At 38.0% G+C, this 19229-nt stretch overlaps 1 protein-coding gene across 1 annotated transcript in view; it reads left to right on the top strand.

The window, feature by feature from the left end:
• Window positions 1–19229, top strand: part of ANKFN1 (ankyrin repeat and fibronectin type III domain containing 1) — a gene marked incomplete at its 3' end in the record, with an annotated part of 361393 nt that overhangs the window by 296060 nt on the left and 46104 nt on the right. Inside the window, exons 10-13 of the mRNA XM_084238232.1 lie at window positions 3839–3946; window positions 11199–11298; window positions 11596–11728; window positions 12200–12316. Of these exons, the coding sequence (XP_084094358.1) occupies window positions 3839–3946; window positions 11199–11298; window positions 11596–11728; window positions 12200–12316 (458 nt within the window). The remainder of the gene's footprint in view (window positions 1–3838; window positions 3947–11198; window positions 11299–11595; window positions 11729–12199; window positions 12317–19229) is intronic.

Genomic DNA, 19229 nt, shown 5'->3' with positions numbered 1-19229 from the left:
GCCACAAGTAATCTATATTTATAGTGGTGGCTCAAAAAACAACAGCAAAAGTCTCATAATTATTTGAAGATTAATAATTTATGCCTGGTATATTAGATAACTCTATTAACCAAAAATTTTAATTAACCAGAAGAAACATCTCCAGACAAGTCATATATTTTTCTGCATAATTACCCTATTACTCTGAATTGTATTTTAATTTTTTAAAAATCTTCATTAATGTGATAGTTTAAAATGGTATCATGTTTCCTTGGTAGAATGCAAAGTGCTACATCCTTTGTGGTACACAATTAGCCATATTACACCAACTGTCATCATAAGAACATTTGTTTCTTTTTTACCCCACATTACACACCAGACAACAGACAATTATGTGCAAATATATATATACTGTAGTAATACACTGATAAAGTGAAATATCACATATAGTGGGGAAAGCAAATATCCAATATTAAGTTAATGGTTAAATAAATGTATGAAATATACATATCCATACCATAAAAGCAAACGCAAGAATTAAAAATGGAGCCAATCTTATGGGGCTGGGGGGCAGGGCGGGGAAGTATGTGTTACTGAAGATGTTCAATAAAAGGGACAGAAAAGCAAAAAAAAAATGCTAACCTCTGTTGACCTGGAGGTGGGGTGGGGGAGACCCACCCCAAATGCATGCCCCCATGCAATCTGCCTGCATTTACTTGTCAATGTCAGATGTTCCAGTTCTATGAATTTCAAATTCTGTCAGACACTCTCCCTCAGAACCCATTTGAAGTGCTTTCTCCAGATGACAAGAGCCACTGTCCAGGGCTGGGAAGAGTCACTTATTACCCAGTAATTAATGTAGCAAATGGCAACATTTTCTAAAATGGCACCTTCAATTAGTAGGGGTATCTGGCAAAAAACTAAAATCCTAACATATTATAGTTGTTGCAGACAGACAGGCCATATCACTTGGAAAGAACAATATAAAAATACTCTGGTTCTATTTATAAACAGAGTATGACATTGTGATGTAACATATATCAGTATTCAGATATTTACTAGAGGACAATGTATTCTAACATGACAGAGTAATTGGAAATTTGGTAATATGTTCCAGTAAGCTATAAAACTTTTTCTATATTTTTACAAAAGGCCTTAATGTGTTTTTATAGACTTATGTTATATGGTATGGTACATAATAAGAGAAAAGGACCCAGACAGGCTTGTCTGAGTTACGATCAGGAAAGCCCTGATATCGCCAGTGAATGTAAGCTCTACATTGTGTTGCTATTCAAGTGTCTCATTACCAGAACAGTGAACTGTATTATGTGGCACAATCTGCTCTTTTCCTACCACACTAAGTTTATTCCTGTCAGGTTCCTGATTTCTTAATATATTTTCAATTTTCTCCCTCATCCCTAAAGTCTCCTATTTTATGCAGTCGTCAGAACCTTCCAAACATCTATGAGAAAAAGTCATTCTTTCCAAAAACCTTGGCATCGTGTCCAGAGCTCACTTGGGCTGCAATTTAGCATTAGCAATTTTCTAATGTATCATAAAGTCATCAGCTCAAGCTCGCCTCTGATGTAATAGGGTCTGGCTGAAAGAGCCAGGTCCAGTGCTTCTGCCCTCACATGTATGACAGTATTAACACTCATTAGAATGTATTAGCATGTTCAGGGTCACACAGTCATTCCGCCACCCCGAAGTCTTACTCAAGCAAACAGTGTTGCTCATCTTGCCATGAGCAGTTTCGGTGCACTTATCTGACAAATGGAACAAACTCCCAATAGCCTCTGGTGGTCGCGAGAACAAAGTTTATTCTCACTGCACCCAGTGCCAGGACACTGCAGAAAGGATCAGGGACTCTTGGAGTTTGTTTCCCCAAACATTTCTAAATTTCCCAGTAAAAACTCCACCTAGCCCGTCCTACCTGAACAGCTTCTCAAAGTCACAATGCCACCAGCGTTTAGTGCGTGCTTTACTCAAATTATTTCTCTCAAACCTCAAAAACTCACAGAGAAGAAAGCTGACGTAAAGAGAAATTAAGTCACGGTTCCTGACCACAAGGAACAGAGACTACAGAAGGCACCTATGCCAATTCCCTGTCTCCAGAGTTGACCACAACTGAGCCACACCACATAGACTCCAACCAAGTTCTGACCCTCCATCCCAGAAGAAAAAACAAAACAAAACAAAACAAAAACAAAAGCACCAAAAATATGTCCATGTGTAATGAAATGAGCACTGTATAGGCAGTCATGAAACTTCATTATAGCCCCTTGAGTAATACAGAAATGGAATGATTATTGCTGAGTCTCAGACTTACGAGAGGTAAAAATGGAGAAGGTTACATGGAGATAGGGTAGGAAGGAAGAGGGATGAGAAAATTTCTGAGGCCTCCCTCTTCACAGGGAAATATCTGCTAGGGTAGCAAATGACATCCCCATACTTATTACTTGGTGAGTAAACTCTGCATCAAAGAATTTCCTTCTGTTTGTGTTACTATTTACATAATGCCTGCCATATAACATTGTGCCAGATACCTAATATATCTTTTATTTAATCCTCATCAAAATTCTGTAAGATGGGTAGTCTGCTCACTTTCCACAGTATGAAGCAGAAGCCCTTGTCTTACAGACACTCTAGGAATCAGAAGAGCCACACCCAGATTTATCTGACTCCAAATCCAGTGTTTTTCAAAATGTGTGCTGTACTATTTGGCCTTGGATGCACCAAGGTGGCATGCTTTTACCTGAATTTTAACTGTCGTGGTGTCTGTTTAAGTTTCTGAGCAAGGGTGTCTCCATATTTTAAAATAAATCTAAGGGGAGGGAGATTTGAAATTCATTCAACTAGAATTTAAGCCTCAGATACATTTCTGAACTAACTGACTTTTCTGGGAAAGAATGACTAGAATTTTTAGAGAAAGCATTTCAACTAAGAAGTTCTTTAAGTTGTTGCATTTGAAAGGCTCAGAAAGTAAAACTGGGATGGGGTGGGGGGAGATAGTGGGACTTAGGGATGGGCTATGAAATGATTGACCTACTGAAAAAAAAAAAAAATCAAGAGCTGGAGACAGCAGAATTACAATCTTGACATAAGTCCCATACGGGTTATTACTCTTGATATCATTATAGCCAAATGGAATGAAAATAGAAGGGAGAGAAAAATCTCAGTGGGTATTGCAATTTAAATTTGCCATGTAAGCTAATACTGTATATTTAGAGACTGAGCAGACAGGGTGGTTGGTGGCTCAGAGTATGTGCAGGGGTTGCTGTGCCAGCTAACCAAAGCAGACATTCATTAGAGCAAAATGTAGATTTCCATTTCTTGGCATCTAACATGGGCTCTTTCCTTGGAAAGAAATGTCAATTTGGCCAAAAGTGTGAAACCTACAATAAAAGCATTGGGACTGTGGATTTCATCTAGTCTGCACATTCTCACCCCTTTCTTTCCTATTATGGAAATCCAGTTGAGATTTGGGGTCCAGGGGAGTGGAGAAGTAGCAGGAGAACTGATTAGGACATGAGATGCTGAAAAGGAGGATAAAGGCTAGAGGAGGGAAAATTTGATTCCCAAATTCCCTAGCTTTTTTTTTTTTTTTTGACTTTCAATTACCATTTTCTCTTGCTCTAAAACTGCCCAACACAAGGAACCAACCACAATTACTGTTTTGCACAGGGCCCCAAACAATGGCAACTTCCAAGTCCTTGGCACTGCCTGCTCTCTGTGCAAGTGCTGGGTGCTTAGTCACAGTCAGTGGTAGTATGAACAGAACTGGGCTCCTGAGGCAGGGCAGGGAAGAGGCCTCCCCTGCTTTCCCATTTCACTCTGTTTGTTTCTTTTTGTTCAATAGACTGGAAAGACTATGACGACAGAGAGCCCAGACACAAGGGACAGAGTGAAGTTTTGGAAGGTCTGCTGCAGCAGGTCCGGGCCCTTCATCAGCATTATAGTTGCCGGGGTAAGGACAAAAGTCTGCGTTGGGCCATCAACTGAGGCCTCAGTGGCGCCGGTAATTTTAGCAGTTTCCTAACTGGGTCATACCTTCCCATTCATCAGGGAGAGAGAGATATTAATATTGGTACATCTGGAATCACTTTACAGCACTATCTCGCGTTAACCCTTCAGAAAAGACTTGCCTCTCTTCCCTTCTCTCTCACCCTCTCTCCAGGCAAACAGTTTGAAAATAAGCACAAGAAAAACAGCAGCTGCCATAGTTCCCTTTCCTTTGAATCATCGCTTCCCCAAACTCCTCAGTGTGCTGGGTCTTTAGGAGAGTCACCCTCAAAGTTATTACTTCCAAAGAGAATTCCTCTTAGAATCCCCAAGGAAATGCAACTAATTACAACAGCAATACTACTAATAAAACTCTGTGTATATTCGCAGTTAAGTTTACAATGCAGATTCACATTCAGTATCTCCTTTTCATCCTTGTTTTAACAATTAACTCTGAAGCTAAGTGACTTGACCAAGGCCACAATGCAAAAAAAAAAAAAATCAAGATTCCGACCTTGGTCTTTAGTCTCCACATCTGTTGCCCTATCACACCTCACTTTTGTCTCCGACCTTTACATAAGGATTGAGCACTGGACTTACTACACCCTAAATTTTAATCTTCCTCTGTACTACAGTTCAGAAGAAAGTAGAGCATACCTTTTCTAGACCTACACACCTATACCCAGGAAATCTCTGAGAAGCTTTTCAAACTTTCTCTTCTACTCAAACTGTTCCGATGGGACAGAGTCAGGTTTCTGATCTGTGCAATGATTCGTGGAACAGGCACTTAGTTTTATTTGGAGAATTAAAGCCTCCATAAAGTTTTCATTTTCCATGCTCCTTTACCCATCAGATCTCCAACTGCATTGCACTCCCTAGATTGAGGGCACTAGACGGCCAATTAGGTAAGAAATCTTTGGTTGAAATTGAGAGATGCTAGCTGAGTTTTAACTAGTTTAAAGAAATTGTTCTTACATTAGCAAAAGATGTTCCTAATGAATAGATCGCTACAACAAATGCCTTCAGAAATGTCAGCTATAGCTAGAAATAAGGACAAAAGTTTGCAAGAATATAATATTCTTTTAATGAAAGGGTGATTAGGAGATGTAAATATGCATTGAGAGGGAAACCCAAGTGGGGTATCATTCCAGATCTCCAGAAGACCAGGGCCTTCAACATTCTACATTGACAAGAGAACACCTAGTTCCCAAGGTCCACTCCCAGGCCAGGCATTCTGTCTATGCTCCTTTCTCCTCTTATCCCCCCACTGGCCCCCCCATCCTTTCCCTATCAACTGGCTGTTGTGTGCAGGTAAAGATAATAAAACAATTGCATAGATTGATTCTTTGCAATTCATAAGCTTTGTGTTTGGTCTTTATCAGAGGAGAAGATAAAAGTCCTGTGAGAATGACGGACTGTTTTTTACATTATCGGAGGATTTAGATGTTCTTCCCAATACTGCAAGATTACTATCCAATAATCAAGAAACAATGGTCTAGACAGTCCAATTATTTCTACAGTTTCAGTTTTTAACATAAACATGTATCTCCTCCATAGGAATGTAAATATGTATAGAATAGCAGGAAATATATTTAATTAAGACATAAGGTAGAATTTCCCAAAAAGAAGGATTTATCTTAGATTGACATATACTCACTCTGGGCACTGAAATAGTACCCAAAGTGTGACCCAAATAACAGTGGTTCTATATGATGCTCCGCTGAAAGAGGGTCTCTGGTCAAGTAAGTTTGGAAAATGTTGCATTATACATCCCTTTTAGAAATATAAGATTTATTTTAAAATGTTAAGGATGCTGGGCCTCCCCTGGTGGTGCAGCGGTTGAGTGCTGGACTGCAAAGCTGCCCGCAGCCTCTGCAGCGCCAGTTCAATCCCCGGCCGGCGGCGAGGGTCCCACATGGTGCGCAGACCTCTCCTGCTGCCCGCTGCTCCCCTCAGCAGTGTATTTCGTCAGTCTGCCTGTTCTGTTCCCCACTCTGGCTCTGGTGAATTCTCTCACCCTCCCGCGCATCTGACTGTACCCAATGCTTGTGTAAATAAATAAATAAATCTTAAAAAAAAAATGTTAAGGATGCTGATAAAGAGACATTTTTGAATTTGGTTAAGCAAATGCTTTCCAAACATATTTGGTCACTGCTAATTTTTTTTCACAGAATTAGTGTTTCTAGGCACAAACTTTGGGAAATGCTGACCTATGATATGCCAAGATAAAAGAAATGACTGTGCACAAAAGGGATGATTTTAAGATGATTTAACACACTGTAAAAGAATAAGCAAAGGATAATTAACTATTTTATAGGGAAAACGACAAAATTATTACTTAAAATACTCAACTACATTGAGATATTATGTGGTTTATTAAAAACATAAACACAAATGATACAAATAAAATATAAAATTCTACTGCTTACTAGCTGCATATTCTTGAGAAAAGCATTTTCTCAAGCCATAGCTCTTCCATCAGAAAAATCAGCATAGTAGTATCTATCTTTCATGACAGTTTAGGAGGATTAAAAATCAGATTGTGGATCAACTCACCTAGCATAATGTAGGTACTTCACAAACTGGAGCTTATTTTTCTTCCAGGTGAAGAATGGAGCTGTTCTCTATCCTTAGCACTCAAATAAAATGTTCTAGAATTAGAGTGTAACATTGATGTCACTGTAATGAGGCTGAGTACTCAATAAATACACAGCATATTTCAAATGCAGAAATCAAAGAAAAATCCCTTTAAGAAAGGTACCAAAACCCATATTGATTTCTGTATTTTGACTAAGGAACTTGTTACAGTTAACCTGCACAGTCAGTACCAGGATGGAAATTCAATGGCAATATGTTGACCAATCTTTATTGTTCACACAGTTAAAGCCCTGACATACATGATGAATTATAAAGAAGCCAGCTGTGTTCACATCAACGATATGGTACAGGAGTGAATTTCAATTATCATCCAATTTTTCAACTGGCAAACATTAATTGAAACACTGTCTACCATGTATCAGGTGTAAGACATACCAATAAAAAAAACTCTATGTTTTAAGCACTGTATTAGAAGTGAGAAAAACTAAGTATTACTCCAAAGTCCTGAACCAAGCAAAGATAATCTAGAAGGCATGGCAGTTCTCAGAAGAAAAGTGAGCTTAGACAATGTATTGGTCAAAATGGTTTATATCATGCTGTAGTAACAAATGATCCCCAAGGTATTTATTTCTCCTACGTTCTTTATGTCTATATTGGCTGTCCTTTTATGTTGTCATTATCCTCTCTCTAGAAATACTGGCCAGCACTGTTGGGAGATGGAAAATAAATTCTTAGATGGGCAAAAGTTTATATATGTCATGTGCACTCAAAACTCATTGGCCAGAACCACTTACAAGACCCCACTAACCACAGGGACTCTTGGAAGTTTGATTGCATCATAACCAGAATGGAGACCTGGGCTATTTAGCATTTGCAGAGCCCCTTCCCCAACTGGCAGTAGCATCTCTCATTTTTCTCTATTTTTTAGTTTAATTGTCATTTCTATTAAAGTTTTATGTGACTATACTGTGAAACTGCCCATATATGTTGAAATCCACACTGGATATTTACTAGAACTGTGGCCTGTAGCAAGTTGCCTACCCTCTTTATGACTCACTTTGCTCATCTATTAAATGCAGATAATAATTGTGTATATGTATACACACACACATACACCTGTTAGCCATTTTTAAGGATTGAAAAACTTAAAGTGAGTAAAATAATTACAAGAGCCTTATTATTTAAAAAAATTATAATTCCTGCCATTCTCTATTTGCAAATTCCCAAAAGGTTCAACTGTTTTAGCCAATTCTTTTGATACTTTCTCTATATTGCTAAATAGCATGTTTATGTTTATATTATTAATTCTTGATTTCTTTTTCATTTTTAGGTATTATCTCACTAAGGAAGATTTTGATTTATCTCCTTTTTATCCTTCTACCCTCTTACATATATATATAAAACTACCTTCTCATCTTCCTAAAATATATGTTGTAACTTTAGTAAGATCAATATTTATTACTAATAATGATCATGTAAATTCTTTGATTAGTTTGCTTTCCTGGATTTTTTTTTTGTTTTCCCTGTTAATTTATAATCATCTCATGTTGTACAATTGCTTTTCTATGTGATTTTAATTAATTAATCTCCTTGCTATTCTCCAATTATATCAATTTATCTCAGTACAATCAAATGCATTAGTAATGTTTCAACTGCATCTTCTTAAAGAAACCTTTCATGGAGCCCTCTGGCCTGCCCTTGTCGAGGCTGGTGACTGGCTGCCTCTGTGTCTGGTGCACAGCTGTCACCCTCGGATCTCCTTTCATTGCCATATTGAGGACTCTTCTTGCCATTCTTCAATATTGGGTTTCTTTTTTTAAATCCATGTCCTCCTTTTTCTTGGTTAGTCCCACATTTTGGTGGAACTTTTCCTCTAGTAGCTTCCTGAGAAGCTACTTGAGAGCTAATTTTTTGATACACTGGATGCCTAGAGATGTGTCTGTTCTATTTAATATTCATGCAAGGATTGGGATAAGTATAGAATTCTCAAAATAAGGTTCCTTGATTTTGAAGGCATTGTTTAAATATTTGGCTAGCTTTCAATTCTGAGAAATCTGATGCAATTCTACATCTAGAGTTTATGCACAATTTCTTTCTTACTCTGGAAGGTTTTTAATTTTCTTTGAAAATCTAGTATACCAAAAGTTCACTGATATGTGCCTTAGTGTAGGTCTATTTTTGTTTGTTGTGCTGGGCACTTGGAAAGCTGTCTTAATATGGACACTTATATCCTTTAATTATGGGCTATTTTCTTAAATTATTTCTTTAACTATTTCTTCTCATCTTTTTCCTCTGTGCTCTCTTATGAGAACTCTTGCTATTCCATATTGAACCTCCCAGACTAACCCTTTAACTTTATTTTTCTTTTATCCCCTCTCCTACTTTCCATTTCCATGTTCTTTTTGCTCTACTTTCTTGGAGATATCCCCCACTTTATTTTCTAGGTCTTCTATTGAGTTTTTCAGTTTTTGAATAACAATTTTTTTTTATTTCCTGTGTTCTCTTTTGTGCTCTGAATGTTTCTTTTGTAGACTCTTATCCTTTTTACAAGGAGCAATGACTTTTCTTATTTCTCAGGCTATTAATGATAAGCTTTGCTTAATTTTATATTTTCTTTTCTCAGCATAATTTGCCATCTAAATTGCTCTTTCATTTATTTGTCTTTTAAATCTTTCTTTAGACATTTCTCACAACCACCTGGTGATCCTTGGTTATCTCCTCAGATTGAAGAGATTGGAACATGGATAGGCTCTTTATTTATAGGTTTTACTGCAGAGTGATTAGCATGAGCTTTTCTTTAAGAAATTGATAGTCAATCTCAGATTCTTTAGGCTGTTCAGAGTCTCCAGACACTTTTCTTCCAGTGTCCTGTCAGGACAGTATATACTTGAGTACTATTGTTCTGAGAACCCAAGGGGGAATCATTCCATATGGGAAACTTTCATTTAATCTACCTGTTTTGAATATAGTACCACCCTCCTCCTGTGTTCATAACTTCACTCTGTGTCTCCCACTCTAGAGACCTCTGTTTTTATACTTTTCAGAGAATAAGCCATTCCTTTTCTCCTATAGTGGGGAAGGAATATTTGTCCAACGATGCAAGGTAGATGTGAAGATCTAGAAGTTCAGTTGCTTTTTAAACAAACAACAAGTTCCCCCAATTTCAGCTCCATATTCACCCCTTACATCAGTAGTATAAGACACCCATGGGGTGAATCAGGTTACTTCTCAGCTTTCTCCACTGCTGGCTTAGGATTCATCTTTCTCATGTCTGCTAAATCCATCTGTCCATCTGCTTTCCAGCTACCAAAATTCACTTTCTTTTGTCCCCTTTCCCATCTCTTTGTCTCATAGATCTATTTAATTTCATTTTTTTCTTAACTAGTGTATTCTGGTTTCAGTGAGGTATTGGGAGAGTGGTTGTGATGAATATGTTCAATATGCTGCCTTTAACCGGAAATCCCAGCAGCATCATTTTGAAGCAGGTTATGATTAGCCAAATTCATGTTCAAGTCAGAAAAAAAAATGTGCTTTTTCTTTGTTTTGCCAGGAATAACCATTACTAGCACAATTTGGAGCTGGCACATAGGCTTGCTTTAGTCAGCTCATTCCCAACTGCCTCTATAGAATCACACAGAGTCACACTGGACCTCGGGTTTCTGTACCTAGTGGCTGTGATACAGGCCATGTTCTCTTCCCCAGCAACATGAGTTTGGTGATGATTGCAACAACCTCAGTTTCCCTTCCTTACATACAAGATGAAAGTTTAAATCAGTGATCATGTTGTTCGGCTCTGTGGAGCACAGTTTCCAACGACATTTTAGGAAGTCCACTGCTTTTATCAGTGAGACCTCCAGGTTTTAATAGAAGCAGTGGGTGATTTGCTCACCACTGTAGCTACAGAGCCTTGCACATAGCAGTGCCCCAATATTTATTTGTCCAGTGGATGAATGTCACAGGTTTTCCAGATACTGACTTTTGGTTCTCTTGGGCAATCCATAATAACTTCTCAGTCTCAGTTTCTTCTTCTGAATGATAGCCAACACTTGCTTACAACTATTTTTGCAAGCCAATATATATATAGTGGGAAAAAATTGTCACAAGGTACTAGCAGTGTGTGAAAGTGGCAAGAGAATATGGGTGGGGGGTTGTTCTTTTCTATTCTCCAGACTTTGTATAATACATCTATTCATTTTTTAATGAAAAAAAAAACTTAGTGGAATACACAGACTAATAAGAAGAGTTTGGCCAGCACTGAGAAGTGTGTAAATGTAAAAAGATAATAGGAGTAGAGGAGCAAGGAGTTGATTCCATTTCTTTTTATCTCATCTTACAACAAATCACTTATCTAGAAAGTACAAACAAAACACCCAAGAGATTTCCTCTTGTTATCAATATTATTCATCTTCAAAATTTTGAAGGAATTGAATATTCATTAAGTTAACTGCCAGCACTTCAGATATAGGAACTTCTTGTGGGAATGATCAGCTGAATACGTAAATGAAACTGAATATAACTGACCCTGAGAGGACAAGAGACTGGAAGGAAGGAGGGTGGGGAGAAGATATTGGGAGTGTTGTACCAATAGAATTTACACTGTCTTTTTTGCTGTGTTCCAGAAAGTTCAAAATTACAAACCACTGGCCGCAAGCAGTCAGTCTCCAGGAGTCTGAAACACCTATTCCATTCCTCAAACAAGTTTGTGAAAACCTTAAAACGGTGGGTCCTGTGTCATTTATGGGGAAGCCTGAACTCCTCAGGGACCAACTGGTTTTGAATAGAAATTTGAATAGAAGTTTCTCTTTGTTATTGAAAAAATATGAATTGCACTCTTCTCCTGATTATTTGGGAAAGATAGTAATTTCTCTGAGTTCTAGCCAGTGAACTTGTGACAGCAAGACTATGCTCATAATATATCTTAAATTATCTTTTATCATGTTGAAATTTTTTTGCTATAATTCTGGCTGGATAGAAGAGATGGTTGAGGACAATTTTTCTTTTACTTTTTCTTTTTAGGGGACTCTACATAGCTGTTATATTTTATTACAAAGACAATATGTTAGTCACCAATGAAGATCAAATACCGATTGTTGAAATAGATGACTCTCATACCAGTTCCATTACACAAGATTTTCTGTGGTTCACAAAGGTATACTGGGTTCGGATTTAATTTTTCCCCACTTTGCACCAATGTTACTGTACATAAATCTCTGAAACCTTAGTTGAGGGATCTCCAGTGATCAAAGTATTGGGGTGGGCATAAATTATCTCAAAGGTCTCTTTCAGGCCTGATATGCCTTCTGTCATTAAAAACCGCCAACGTAGTGTCTACACTACATTTTCAAAGCAAAGAAGCTTGCATCCTGTCAGATTGTGTCTCCACTATTCTGAGTTATGGGATCATTTGGCAAAGACTAAAATGTGGATCTGACTGTTTCATTAGCATTCAGATCTTTTTCCAATTGGACGGAGATCAAAAAGTTGTTTCGTGTGTATCTGAAAATGGACTGGAGAACAAACATCAGGGGTCAGGTTTCCTTCTCCCTGCTTTGCTTTGATGCCACAACCTAAATCATGTACTGGCTTGGACGCTGATATGACCGCGTGACTTCTTTTGCAGCTGTCTTGTATGTGGGAAGATATAAGGTGGTTGAGGCAAAGTGTACCTATCTCCATGTCTTCATCCACAGTACTGCAAACTCGGCAGAAGATGCTCGCAGCAACAGCCCAGCTACAGGTGAGGGCCAGGTTTCAACCCAGACCCCCAAGGAAATTTTAGAAAAACTTGATCAATTCAGTTACCAGCCCCACGTGGAAAAAAAAGGGGGGGGGTAGTTTCCTTCCTCTTTCAGATCCCTAAGCATATAAATGCTTCCTGGACAGTGTGAGTTGCACAACTGCTCACAAGAGAATTGTGCTTTTGGCAGTTTCCTTAAGAGTCGAGGAGTGACCCCTAAACAAGGAGTGAAGAGACTTATTCCATATTTGATATTAATCAGTCAGCCCATTTCTCCTTTCTGGGCCTCAGTTTCATTACTTGGAAAATAAGAGTTGACCCAATCACTTTAAGAACTCTTGCTGCTCTGGTGCCCTGTGTAGCTAAGAATGTAAGGACATAGAGAGAGACCCTAGGGTATTTGGAAGTTTCTTGGCTTAATGCTTTTAGTAAAGCACAGGCAATTGCATACATTTTTGCTTACCCTGAAAAAAAGTTTAAAATCTTATCTTTAATCTTGAATGCATTCATCCTCCCATAGTCCATCAGATCAGATCTAAAAACCCTATAAGAAGCTTTATAGGTTACAGAGCTCCTTGTAGAAATGACATTGAACTCTTACCAAGCTCTTCTGGGTTTTCCATTCATTGTTTTTTGGTATTAACTGAATCTGTGGTTCTTAGTTACATGGAACTGAGGCTTTAAGAGATCACTGATCTTCAATCAGTGATGGCTGTATACCTACAACGCTGTCAGTTGCTCATCCCCAGAAATACACATAATTGGACTCTATGTGATCTCTGTTTGGTCAAGTCATACCAATCAAGGCATAAAAATAAGGTTATAGTAACAACAACAAAAAATTCTATGGTTTCATCACTACCTACAATTAGAGGAACTTCATTTCTTGACCCATACAATAACAATTCAACTCCCTGCAATAATAATTATTGTATTGCTATTATAATTAACTCTTAAAAGTCTTACTCCTTTTGTACTGTGCTCCAGTGCACAGGCAGTTTACTTCAACATCTTCAGAGATTTTAGCAAACAGAGCTCTCCCTTTCAACTCTTCCTGAATACAGAATCTTCTCCCTCAACTCAAGAAGTTCTTGGAGCTGAGCTGTGATGATGTTCCTGAATTCAAAGTGCCCCTTCTTTTCATCACTGACTACTTTAAGTTGGACCAAGTTCTGTACCTCAACTGTTCTTTCTTTAAATTTAATTCCCAGGAAATTCCTTGATCCCTCAGTCAATTTCTTTACTGAGGGACTCAGGCTTCTTAATGGACCCTCCCATCTTATAGCCCATCTTATAGCCCAGACATGCTTGGATCACTGACTGCACAACCTTAAAGACTTTAGTGGGACTCTTTATTATATGTTAATTGGAAGCTTCCTAGAATACTCATTTGACACCAGTAAGATGAAAATGATCAAGTTGTCACAACCCAGTGCAACTCAATGCTGAGGGGCTTGAGGGAAGACATTGTGGTCAGTATTTCCCTCCTCGACTGTTCCCTTTACAATAGTTCTTGGATTTTCTCAGTCCCAAATGAGCTTATCCCCCCACTTTTCATAATGCTTAGATTTTTTGGCCTGTCATAATAACTCCTTTGAAAAATGGCTAGATTTCTGGCCACTGTCTCTCTCCATATTATTTATTTGGAAAAACCCTAAGACCAGATGAATCTAACACATCTACACTGGAGTAGTTGCACTTTGCTGCAGAAAAATTACAAAAGGCAGCTGACTGGTTTTATGTTAAACCCATGCCTACAATTCCCACATATAATGTTACCTAGTGGTCCCATTTCATTTCTCTACGAAATTCTCTTTCCCACACTATAAGGCAACTATTTAAGGCCTCTCCATTCTCCCACATTCCTTTTTCTCCCCCACATCAGGGGATGATGTCACTGTAAAATTCATTAAGAAAATAAATGGGAATTGATTATTTTTCCACCCACAAATTTAAAAACCTTGCTTTGACTCTACCTTCTCTTTCCTCCTTTCCCAATAGCCTTACGTCTACCAAAGGCTCACCCCTTCATATGTGCTCTCCACCCCAATTCTTCCTTCCTTATATTTAAACATTCTGAAGTCTCTCCAGTGTAACCTTCTTCAAATCCCTTCTTCAATCCCACATGCCCCTTCAGTTACAAAACTCTCTCTTCTCTTCCTTACACCCAAATTTCTTGTAAGAGTTGTCCACATTCTCCTTCTCCATTTAGTTCCTCAATTCTCATTTAGTTCTCTGCCTTAGCCCTTGTTTTTGCTACTAGCACACTTACAAAACTGCACTGCATAAAACCATCACCAGTAATGAAAGGCAAGTGATCTTCATGAACATTGAGTTTCAGGGACCCCCCACCTTGCATGAGCTCCCAAAGTGTGGGAGCCATTCAATATTTTAGGTGATTAGCCATTCAATATTTTACAATCAAAAAACATTTCTGATAAATTATCTTAAGAAATCTCAGGGGGGTAGGGAACCCGAATTCCAAATACTCCAGTTTTGGGGGTGGGAAGGGATTTCCTTTCTCATTCTAAATAGTTGCTTTTACAAGTAACTTCTCTAGTTGTAGTTTTGTATTCTTGTCTTATAGAGGGTTCCAAAACTATATGACTCAGGTTCTATAAAACCTGAATCTATCCTCACCATGAATTCAGTTTCATTAAATCCAACACTTTTGTTTTTTTAATATATTTTTTGTTTTTATTTTTTAATATATTTTATATAATTCTTACATTATTTTTTCATTTTTGCACAATGTATACATTTTCATTTTGGTTATATTCCCCATACAATTCCCACCCCCTTTACTTTGACCTTAATCCCTCTTCTCCTCTCCCCGCCCCCATAGTGTGTCTCTGGTTTATAGTTGCTTGGTGATTTTGATTTTTTCTTTATTATAGTCTTTTTCCTGGTCCCTTGTTTAGGTTTTCTAAATTCCTGCTATGAGTGAGACCATCCAGTATTTTTCTTTTTCGCTCTGGCTTATTTTGCTGAGTATGATCCCTTCCAACTCCACCCATGTTGCTGCAAATTGCATGAGTATCTTTTTTGAATGCTGAGTAATATTCCATTGTGTATATATGCCACATCTTCTTGATCAAATCATCTATTTGAGGCATTTGGGTTGTTTCCATAGCTTAGCTATTGTCAATAGTGCTGCTATAAACATAGGGGTGCAGGTGCCCTTTTGAATTAATGTTTCTGTGTCCTTTGGGTAAATACCTAGGAGTGGAATTGCTGGATCATATGGAAGCTCTATTTTTAGTAGGTTGAGGAATCTCCATACAGCTTTCCATAGTGATGAGACCATTTTGCGCTCCCACCAGCAGTGCAGGAGAGTTCCAACAGACACTTTTAAATCTCCTTTGCACTTGACATTTCAGCAGTGTTTGGTAACTGGTCCCACTCTCCCTTTCAAACTGACACATCCCCTGACTTCCATGATTCCACACTTTGCAGATTGTCTTCCAGCTTCCTAGCCTGTCCTTTTGAGTCTCTTTTGCTAGCTCACATGCTGTTTATATTGCTTAGAATTCTCCTCTTCTTCTTCTTCTTTCCCTTGCTAATTCCTACACATCCTCCAGGTAGAAGCTTTAGTTTTTCTCCTCCTCATAGCAACTTTTATTCTTCATTATGAATGGGGGTGACAATCCCATTAACTAATTATTTGTATCATCATTTGTTTATTGACTTGCTTGGACTGTGAGTTCCCACATTGCAGGAATGTATACATCTTGGTAGCTACTACATCTCCCTTGCCTGGCATGTGGCAGAACCTCAGTAAATACTGGTTGGCTGGATAAATAAATGCATTTGTTCATCCAATCCCTGCATCCCAAAAATCATATTTGCAGGTATGCTTTCTAACCACAGGTATAGGGATCACAGAACTGTACGTCATTCCATGGTTGCAACCTGGATAGTGGTCCAATCTTGCCTGGTGACCAGAACCTCATAGTCCCAATAGTTACCTTTACAGTGCCCATCAAAGACCAGAACGCTTTCTGCATTCCCTTCCAGCTTTCACATTTCTGTTTGCCTGCTTCAATAATAGGTGTTAGTTTATCTTTTTTTTTGTAGGATCTATTGTCCAAATTATTTGCCGATCTTTAGAATGAAAATATTGACACCACCTTTGGGGAGTGAGGAGCACAATGTAGAGAAAAAACTTTCCAAAAGAAGAAGAAGAAATTTGGAGAAATTGATACCTACTTCATATTTTAGGTCTTAATATTAATCTAACATTTTTTATAATCTTCTAAGGAAAGTGAAAAATGCATTCTATGTAGATTGGCATCAGCTATACATAAATTCTGCTTATTTACCTCCAACATAGTCCATTTTACTCTCCTTTTCCAGCCTCACTACCACTGCCTCATTAGTTTAGTTATGTCAAAATCTCCAAAGTCGTCCTCCTGCTCCAATCTTAACATCCTCCAATTCATTCTCCACATTTCTACCAGAGTGGCCAAGCCAAAAGATTCTGACCATGTCATTCCCTGACTCACACCTTTCAAGAGTGCCTCAAATATTAATCATGGCACACAAAGGTTTCCATCACCGTCTTTCTATCCCTCTTTGGTTTCCGTAACACTAACTGACCCCTTTATCACAGTGCTTTATTGGCCACTGTGCAACCACTGTGCATCTTGTTTTCCAGTTTCTGCTCTGTAGTAAAATCCTTTAATACACAATAAATAATAATCATGAAACACTTTTCATTTATTTCACAGGCTGGATGCCAGACACTGTGCTTTGTGCTTTATAAACTATATCCCATATAATCTCACTACAGCCTAATAAGAAGACATTACTGATAGTCATTTAACAGATAACACTGAGGCCTAGAAAGGTCAAATAACTTGCCCTATAGGAATACAAATAGAAGTATCAGAGTCAGTATACAAATCCACATTGATATAACTCCACAGCCCACATTCTTTCCAATATTTCATTGTCTTATTGTATGTCCACTTATAAAATTTAAACAAAAGAAACTGTCCACATTATAGAAAAATAACAAGTCTATTCTGTATCATTTGGAACCTATCTAGAAGTTGCCTTAAATTTTATTTGGAAGAGGGTAAATATTAAGTGGTAAATATCAATTAATAATATTGCTCACAAAGCTTAATAATAATTTGTTAATTAATGTTACATAGGCAGAAGGAAAGACAAGTACCTTCCAGCATTTGGATAAAATAGTTAGGATGAGAAAGTCTTAAAGGAGCCAAGACCCCATGTTGTTTTTCCTTTTCTCAGGAAAAGGAGGCCACACTGAGAGGTGTCCAATTGCTAACACTCAAAATTCTATGATAATCTAATACTATAAAAGTGTTTACATTAAACAATCTTCCTCCATAGCTTTTAGAAATGACTCTTAGGGACAAGAGGCGGGTAACAATTTATGAATACTAGATATTTTTCATTTTTCAAGGGGGAGAAAAGGCTTTCCCAAAATTGTACACTTCTTTTTCTAGACTTCCTATGTCTACCTTAGATTTCCTTCTACTTTTCATATCACCCCAAACTGAATAAAGGGCTCTAAATATTGTGTGTCTCTCTAGGGCTTATTGCCATTCCCTTCAATTTGTTCTGGTTATTATCTAGCTGTACTTCCTGTTAGTCATCAGGTGGCCTTTATTTCTCTTTACCTTGTGGAATCATCAGGGATTCCAGATCTCCTAACTTTGATTGCATAGCATGACAGGTATTAACATGATCTGCTTTTCCTGAATTTGCCCCCTTGAAGCACGGTTACAATTTATCTTTACAAGGATAGTCTGCTTTCAAATTGGGCTCTCCCTGGAGCTAGCTATCCAACCCAATTTGATGTCAATGAATAATTTCAGGAAGACTTTCAGTGCTTCCTTGTTTAACCCATTAATAAACATATCCAAAGCTGACAATGAAGCACTTACAACTCTGTAATAACTCTGCTGAAATAAAATAACAACCTTAGTCAATGTCTACCCACCAGTTTTGATCCAAAGTAAAACAGCTTCCAGTGTCTTATGCTAATTCAGTCAGCCACAGTGTTGAGCTCTTTCTACATGCCAGGCACTGTACAAGGAATTCAGAGACACAGAAATGACACAATCATGATCTCCTGACATGTATATCAATATATGCAGGAAGGCCAGAGACCTGCTAGGAGAGAATGCTTGTACAGGAAGCAGTAGGGAACAAAAAGATGGAGGTATATTCTACCTAAGACAGGCAGGAAAGTGTTCCCAGAGAAACTTAGGCTGAGTCTTGAAAATGAGTAAATGTAATCTAGGATGGGATTCCAGTTATAGCATTAAGAAAGTCCAGACCCTACCAAGCTTGGGAGTTTACAAAATGCTTTTGGTTTCACTTGTAGGAGGAATATAGGGGAACTCAATAAGACATCAGGAGAAAAAAGTAATAGCACTATGAAAAACAACAAAACAAAAACAAACAGACAATTATAAACCAGAGTTATCCCGCAGGGGAGGAGGAGGAAGAGGGATCGGAGGGAGGGTCGGAGAAGCACAGGGGACTGAGGTGATGGTGCATGGATGAATTGGGGAAGGAAATTCTATGGGGACTACACCCGGGGGAGAGGGGAACCAAACATTGTTTAAGAATGAACAATGATGTAAAATAAATATAAATTTAAAAAATATGAAAAAAATTAAGTTGTTTAGAGAATTCCAATGAGAAAAAAAATCAAACCCTTTCTTATGTATTGCTTAAATTAATCACCCAAACATTCTATGAGGTAAAGATTAGTAAAAGGGTTATGTGAATTTTAAAAACTTTTTATTTAGATGATGAAACTCAGGGCTAGAGAGAATAATTTTCCAGAATTTGAAGAGTTAATGAATGGCAGCCAATACTGAAACTCAATACCAGTATAAGTAAAGGCAGCATGCTGGAGGCAGTCGTGTGC

Source organism: Talpa europaea (genome assembly GCF_964194135.1).
Source record: "Talpa europaea genome assembly, chromosome: 7".
Taxonomy (NCBI): Eukaryota; Metazoa; Chordata; class Mammalia; order Eulipotyphla; family Talpidae; genus Talpa; species Talpa europaea.
Note: the sequence above shows the minus strand (reverse complement) of the source record. Positions and strands in the feature narration are given on the sequence as shown.